Genomic DNA, 8359 nt, shown 5'->3' with positions numbered 1-8359 from the left:
CGAGTCACGTGATTCAATACTCGTGACAGATCTGGGGGGGGGGTTGTCATGTGACCCTTCAGCTCCAGGACTACAGCCGGTAGTTTCTGCCAACCAATTTGATTAGTATTGAACTGCATCCAAAGAAAGACTTGATTCTCATTCCCCCCAAACCACTCCAGCTCTCTCTCTCTGTGTGTGAGTGCAATATAGACATGCTCTTCCGCAGCTTGGTCGTTTTAACAGCCTTGTGCTGCTCCGCTCAGTCCGTCTATGATCCAGATGAAGTGACCGATCTCCCCGGACAGTCCTTCACCCCAAACTTCAGGCAGTGGTCAGGGTACCTGAAAGCCAGCCCCGGGCAGTACCTGCACTACTGGTAAGACAGCCGCGGCACAGCAGAAGATGCAATATTTCGTTTTTCAACGTACGGTGAACACTACTCTAACTTCCTCGTCAGTTCACTTGTTGGTGAGAAAAGTTCTCTTGAACCGGACGAGAGCGGAAAAGGTAACGATGCTCAGTTTCGGAAAGGATTTATAACACGAATCTCTCCAACAAGGGCTCCTTTCTGGTTATATCCCCTTGTCCTCTGAGAAATCCCCAATTTCCAAATACCTGGACCGATTTGTGATTTTAATTGCAGGTGATTTGTTAAAACAGGTAATTTAGAAATCGTTTGAAATAAAATGATCCCTTTAGGACTTAAATTTAGCTCATTACGTGCTTAGGCGAGCAGTGACTTATAGGTGTTCACTATCTTCAGAAACGAGTGCAGTTGATCTCTAACAAATCAAGTTAGAGAAATATCATTTACGATTGTTCATAGATTTTATCCTGTTAAATTGACACTTTCTAGATTTGAACACGAGCGAGATGACTTATGTGCATTTTGTAATAATGAGAAGGAATCTTTGTTACATTTGTTAATATGCATATGCACAAAATTGTTTTGGATAGATTTGCAAAATGTTATTGCTAAACATTTAAAGGTAAATGTTAAATTGAGAGATTTTGATATTATTTTGTATTTTGTTTGACCTGATTTGGATGAAGGATATGTTATTTGTATTTCTGATGCTTAAATAAAAACAACGTGAGTGAACGTGGTGTGTGCACATGTACTGGGGCTGTCTGGGACAACAGGTGAAGACCCCTTTGTTTCTCGCTATATTTTTAGCTTTGCAAATTGAAAATGTACCCCAATATGTGAATATTTTTATTGCTGAGTGGTAGTAGTATAGTTCTGAAAATAACACTCAGATAAAAAATGAAGAGGGAGGTGTTGATTATAGCTGTTTTCTCCCTGTTTTGGCCTTGCAGGTTTGTGACATCCCAGGGAGACCCAGCTAAAGACCCTCTTGTCCTGTGGTTGAATGGTGGTCCAGGCTGCAGTTCCCTGGACGGGTTTCTCTCAGAGAATGGGCCTTTCCACGTGAGCAATTTTTTTTTTACCTCAGTGTTGAGCTCTCCCTCTGAGACTTGCTCAAAACTGCCCGCAAAACTCATGGTCGTCTTCTGCACTTGATCATTATCGCAGGGGACGCTTTTTTTTCCTTAGAGTTCTGTGGTCGTTCCAGATTTCATTTAGCTTGGAGACAAATTCACCTTCCAGGTTTTTGTTCCAGGCCTTCATAGATCCAACCCGAAAACGAAAAGAAGTCACAAAAGCAAGGAGACAATGAGAAGTGTAGAAATTGGCCGAACAGCCAATATTGCTAGCAACAGTTGTCTGGTGTAAATTCATACCTGTGCAGCACATGGTCTAAAAATCAGTTCCTCTTCTACATTACCATTTGAGCTTCATTTACCCATCCTTTCTGGCAGGTGAATGATGACGGAGCCACGCTGTACCTAAACGATTACAGCTGGAATAAAGCTGCCAATGTCTTGTATCTGGAGTCTCCAGCTGGTGTGGGCTACTCCTATTCAGACGATAAGGACTACAGAACCAACGACGATGAGGTCAGTGCAGCCCGAGTTTAAGTAAATAAAAAGAACCTGATGCCAAAACGCAACAGTACCCTCTCGGTGTCCATGATGTAAAAGTCAAAATGCTGATTATTGTGGCTCTTGGACAGGGGTTAGCTCCTGGGTCCTAGGTTCGATGCAGGACAGGGGAATTCTGGGGACTTCTGGACATGTTCTCTCTGTGCTCGTGTGGATTTTCGCTGGGCGCTCCAGTTTCCTCTCACCTTTCAAAAACTTGCTGGCTGGGGTAGCTGGTTATTGTGTCTGAGTACACATTTATATATATACTGTATTCCTGCTGTGCACCCTGTGCTTCCAGGATGGAGTCTGTTGCTCACAGCTGCCTGCTTCGTGTCTTCTGACAGGTGGCTGACAACAACTTCAAAGCCCTGCAGAGTTTCTTTACTAAATTTCCCAATTTCACCAAGAACGATTTCTACGTATTTGGCGAGAGCTACGGAGGGATATACGCACCCACCCTGAGCCTCAGGATTGCCAACAGCTCTGCCAAGATCAATTTGAAGGTATTGCCAAACGATGTGACCTCTGGGGGAGGGTGCTCTCCTAACAAGTTTCTAGCTAGTTCCTTATTTCCTATTCCTGCTCTTTTCCTCATTCTAGGGATTTGCAGTTGGCAATGGAATCAGCAGCTTTGACCTCAACTACCAGTCTCTTATCTACTTTGCGTACTACCATGGACTGTTTGGAGAAAAGTAAGCATCAGTTTTCTCATCATTGAGCTCAGGAAGTGAGGTCATCGCAGCTGTGCATTGTGGGTGGAGCCTTTCAATTTCACATGCCACTGCAATCAACAAAGAGATCCTCTTCGTCACTGGTACTAGCCACTGCATAACAAATAAAAAATCTCACACAACCAGAATGCAGGCATAGCAAAGGAGAGGACATCAACATCTAGATTAATGTTCTGTGTAAAGTGTGTATGTTTGCTTTCTTTCTGTAGACTGTGGGCTGACTTGAACAGGAACTGCTGCAAAGATGGGACATGTAACTTCTACAACAGCAGTGACACGGGCTGCATTCAGGCGGTATTGTCTCCCAGTTTCTTCCATAGTCCGTGAATAATAATACAGCATTGGAAGCATGAAGCACACCTGAAGAGAAAAGTGTAATTTTCCAACATCTGCCCCATTTAAAACAAAGGTCTGGATTCTTGATGCGCAGAAAACGCATTCTTAATGAGCTGGTGTTATTTTAGCTTTAAGGTTTCTGCTGAAAGGAAAGGCCGCATCACAACTCTTGGGGTCTTAGGTTCATTTCTGGTTTGGGGTACCTTCAGTGTGGAGCATAAATGGTGACCCCCCCCCGGTGTGTGAATGCCCTGCAATGGACTGGTGTCCTGACCGCAGGGTATCCCACCTTGCCCCCATGGTCTGCCAGCTTAGGTTCCAGCTCAGCGTGACCACTGTATGTTGCGGACCAAGAGGTTGGAAGCGGATGGATGAAAGTTGAACAGCTTCTTCTGTCTTCTTGGCAGGTGGGCCGTGCATTTAATATTATCTATGATTCTGGGCTGAACGATTATGCTCTGTATCTGGACTGCGCTGGCGGTGTGGGGACAGCTGCACGTTATCACAGGGACATGCAGAACCTCTTTCGGAACTACAGGCCGCACTGGGATACCAGTTTGGTAAGGAACTAACTTTCACATATTTGGGGGAACAGCGCGTCTATATGACCTCTGTTTAGCTTCCGAGTTCTTCAAGCAGAAAGGTTATATGAGAAGAAGAACATTACAGCTACCTATGAGTACAGTTAAAGCATGTTATAGGTCTGCTGTGTCAAAAAGTCCTCAAGTGTAGGTTTTTATACATTAGGAGAGAAAAGATCAAATATAATAGTTGCACCAGGTTCCTAGTCCTGGTCCAGGAGACCCACTTACCTGCTGGGATTTGTGCCAGTCAAGCTCTCAGCTATGGAATTGAACCCTTAACTGACTTTAATAATACGATTAATTCCAACCGTTTGACTGTTTTCAGCTCTTGCAGAGGTTGGAGGTAACCTTTCAACAACTGCATTTCACACTATAAGCAACACAAAATTCCACAACTTTTAAATAGGAAAAAAAAAAGCTTGGCAGTGTTCCAACCCAGCAAATTATTCATCCAATTAAGGCTTCGGTTTAGCAATAAAGCTCAAGCTTAATTAAACTAAAGTTCAAGCTAATTAAGATGGAATGCAAAAGCAGCAGGCGGGACTGGGAATTCCTGGGGTTAATTAATAGAGGATTAGCTGTCCAGTCTCCTCTCCGTTATTGGCAGTGTCTTTCAAGGGCATTGGCTCTTGTGAAGGAGTCTGTATTCTTGCAGCTGGCTGTGAGAGAGGCTCCTCCCTGCATCAACAGTACCGCCCAGACCAGCTGGCTGAACCGGGGAGACGTGCGCAAGGCCTTGCACATCCCCGACACCCTGCCTCCCTGGGACATCTGCAGGTAAGCAGGGCTCTGCGTTTGCCCCCTCTGTAGAACCTGCCGTTATCTGTTACACCTCTGCAATCTGTAATCGCCAGTTGCCTGCGTCTCGGCTCAAACCTGTAACCAGACCTCAACCAAACGTGTATTGGCTCATTCCGTTGTAAAACATCGACCTCTTGCGTTATCATGATGATGCAATTAGGGCAAGGTCATATCTGTTTAAGCACAGAACGTAAAAGGGCACACACTGCACGGGAATATTTCAAACACCAACATACAACGTATGCTGTGATGCCCAGTTGTATTTGAATGTCACACTCTTTCAGTTGGATTAAGAAGGCTGTCACAAGACGGATGGTCTGTCCTCTTTCTTCGATGAGCTAAGCCTGCTGTGGTGCGATGGAGCTCTACAGTTGTAACTCCTGTGTTGTAGCGAGGAGGTGGGCAGCCATTACAAGATCCTGTACTCCACGGTGAGGGACGTCTACCTGAAGCTGCTGGGGCTGGGCCTTCGGGCGCTGGTGTACAACGGAGACACCGACATGGCCTGCAACTTCCTGGGTGACCAGTGGTTTGTGGAGCTGCTGAGCCAGAAGGTGAGCTGGCCGCTTGACTCAAAAGGATCGCTCATGGAAACGGCAGTCGGAGGAAATAAAATTCAGCTGCAGTGGGTGAAGCCGGAGCGAGTTGGCTTGCAGTCCACCTACAGTCTTAACCCTAGTTACAGACACCAAGCTGCTCTTCAGACAGGAAGTAATTGCATGAACAGTCAAACCGGTGATTTTGTCTGATCTTATTTTACTTAAAAGTGCAAAGTCATTTAGTCCTTGTCTGTGTCACTTGATTATTTTCGTGAGCGTTCCATCATCTTTGACTTTCGTCTTGACATTTGTGGACGGAATGAACACCAGTGAAGCTTCACTGTATGAAAGTCGCCAAACACGCGTGCAAACTCATGACAAGGACTGGCAAAGCCTTAAAATCGGTTGATCAGGCAGACAAAATTCTATGGAAGTTACTCGTAATGCCATCATAACGGCATCTGGATGAATACATGATCTGGCAGCGTTTTAATTTCTTTTTTTCTTTTTGTGTGCTAAACAGAAAACCACAGATTACCAGCCCTGGCTGTACGACCATCAGATTGCTGGGTTTTACCAGCAGTTCGGCAACATCACCTTCCTTACTGTGAAAGTGAGCACAACCGGCCTCTTACCGAGCTCTGTCGCTGTCCCTGGATCGCCCAGAGCTTTCCTTCGTTTGTTTCTTTCTCCCGTTGAGACTGAGAACCGCAGCCTACTCCTGCTCCCCCCTGACCTGTGTGAATCCATCCCATAGCTCTGATTCTCAGGAAAGCTTTACCGGGATGTTGCTGCAAAACGGCTCGAGCTCCCTTCGTAACTGCTACACAAGATGTTATCATGACATGCATACTGCTTTACAGGCACATGCGCCAATGACTTAATGTGTGCATCAGAGGTCATGACATTTGCTTTAGCACCATTTATAGCGCTTGGTATGATGTGGTGCTAAAGCTAATGTCAAAAGGCATCATGCCTGTGATTATAACATCTCCGTCCTTCGGATGAGACGTAAAACCGAGGTCCTGACTCTCTGTGGTCATTAAAAATCCCAGGGTGTTTCTCGAAAAGAGTAGGGGTGTAACCCCGGCATCCTGGCCAAATTTCCCCATCGGCCTTTATCAATCATGGCCTCCTAATAATCCCCCTCTATGAATTGGCTACATTACTCTGCTCTCCTCCCCACTGAGAGCTGGTGTGTGGTGAGCGTTCTGGCGCACTATGGCTGCCGTCGCATCATCCAGGTGGGGCTGCACATTGGTGGTGGTGGAGGGGAGTCCCCATTACCTGTAAAACGCTTTGAGTGGAGTGTCCAGAAAAGCGCTATATAAGTGTAAGCAATTATTATTATTATTATTATTATTATTATTATTATTATTATTATTATTATTATCTCATGTGGCAGTTATGCAGTAACATTCCAGTGTTACCTGAGTCTGTTTCCTCCAGAAGCGCGTTCTCTTGCTGGGTAATCAGACTGACGAGCTTCTTCACTCTTGTTCCAGTTGAGCCCTTTTCCCATCTTTCTTTCCTTCGTTGTTTTCAGTCTGAAAACTCTGTAACAGCCTTCTTCCCACAGGCTCTCGGGCTCCTCAACACCCTGGAATCTACTTGCGCCCACCCCAATTCCAGAAACAGGGTTTAAATCCCCCCAGTGTGTTGTGTAGATTGTATTATGTATTTACCTTGTCATTTACACCATCTGCACTTTGCACTATGTGTATCCTGTCTACAATGTCTATGTCAGTGTCCCGTCTGTCCTGCCTGTATTTGCACCGTGGACGAGGAGGAACGATATTTCGTTCCACTGTATACATGTATATGGCTGGAATGACAAATAAACTTGAACTTGTCTGTGGTTCTCACCTTTTCTCCCCCAGGGTGCTGGACACATGGTTCCACAGTGGGCACCAGGGCCAGCCTTACACATGTTCCAGTCCTTCCTGGCCAACGCCCCTTACTGAGCTGTCCTGCTGTCCTGCACTGGGACATTCTCACCAGGGGCCTTTATCAGCGATCAATTCCAGTGATCAACTGATCAGCAAACTAAGAAAGCGTGGCTGCCAGAACAAACCAAAGATTGTATAATTTTGTCTGAAACTGTTTTATCAGTAGGAAGGGTAAATATTTCTGTGAGCCCTTTCAGCCTTATTATAAGGAACTATTTCCAGAAAGAAAACCTTATGTTCGTACACTTTGGGGATAAAAATAGGTAAAAATCACTTTTTTTGTCAACTGATCTTTGGTCCAAGTAATGTGTTGAAATCCTCTTAATCATCACATCTCATGCAAAGAGGGTGAAAATAAAATGTTTAGAAAGTCATTAAAAACATTGTCATTTTTAATAGTTGTTTCTTGCAGGAAATCTTTATGTGAATTATTTCAGGTAGTAATTAAAGGTGTATTTTGCTGTTTATTTGACGTGTAATCTTAGAGGTACATTGATTCTACTCTTAATATACCTCCATGTTAAGATCGTACACTTAAAGATGTAATAGTAAAATGACTGTAGTACATAGTTAAAATTCAGGTATGAATTCTATTGAGTTTAGTGTTTGTTGCGCCTGTGTAAAATTGAAAAATTCTCTTCTCAAAAATGTCTGTTTGTTTGGGACTTTATAAATATGCAACTTTTATACACTTCCTTTCAATTCATGAGTTGAGTTGTGCATACATGTAAACTCATTGCACTTGTCCTGTTCAATACATGTTGACTGTTTTGTTTTGTTAAAATATGCTTCAGACTTGTGCACTCAAACACACTGAAAGTTTGGGGAGTGCAGTAATATTACATTTTTAAGGTGCTCCATTTTTCTTCCACCTCCTAGTGATGGATAGGTTTGTTGGTGTCTCAAAATTTTTCTACTCTTTCTAAACTGTGTGTTTGACCTGCAAAGGACTAGCATCCTGTTGAAGGTGTGGTCCCATCTCACGACTCTGGGATTGACGTGACCTGTAGCAGGAATATTGGTAATAATCAGTCGGCACTGTTATAGCACTTTTCTGAAAGGGAATGCCAGATCATGTTTATTAAAATTTTAGTTCAGCACTGAAAAACGCATATCTACGGGGGGAAAAAGTGAGTAGAAAGAGAATGTGATTAAATTTTATTGATTGCTACTTTTTATTTAGTGCCGTCAGACATTCCTATGACAATACCTCTGATTGACTGCAGTTCAGTATTTTTGCTTAACATACCACTGGTCCATCTGTTGCAATATTTGTATTCTCTTTTTCTAATAAAGGTTTGATCGTCTTTTTGAATGAGTGTTTTTATTAATTTAAGACATAGGAGAACAATAGAGTACAGGCATAATCTTGTGGAATGGAAAGAGATTTGATTTATTATGTTACTAAGTTTTCTCTTTGTTTTTAAATAAAAAACAGGTTATGATCC

General features: G+C 43.6%; 1 protein-coding gene across 1 annotated transcript; it reads left to right on the top strand.

Annotated features, from left to right (window-relative positions):
* The first annotated feature begins 19 nt into the window (after positions 1-19).
* Positions 20-8226, top strand: LOC102698583 (lysosomal protective protein). The gene is made up of 11 exons (XM_015368499.2): positions 20-358; positions 1303-1414; positions 1807-1944; positions 2316-2474; positions 2572-2663; positions 2912-2996; positions 3446-3598; positions 4278-4399; positions 4815-4977; positions 5486-5575; positions 6843-8226. The coding sequence occupies exons 1-11, from the start codon at positions 195-197 to the stop codon at positions 6924-6926; spliced, it is 1362 nt and encodes a 453-aa protein (XP_015223985.2). The 5' UTR covers positions 20-194; the 3' UTR covers positions 6927-8226.
* Positions 8227-8359: the final 133 nt, after the last annotated feature.

This window comes from Lepisosteus oculatus, chromosome 20, assembly GCF_040954835.1.
Source record: "Lepisosteus oculatus isolate fLepOcu1 chromosome 20, fLepOcu1.hap2, whole genome shotgun sequence".
Lineage (NCBI taxonomy): Eukaryota > Metazoa > Chordata > Actinopteri > Semionotiformes > Lepisosteidae > Lepisosteus > Lepisosteus oculatus.
The sequence above is the reverse complement of the archived record's forward strand: the minus strand, read 5'-3'. Positions and strand labels throughout refer to the sequence as shown.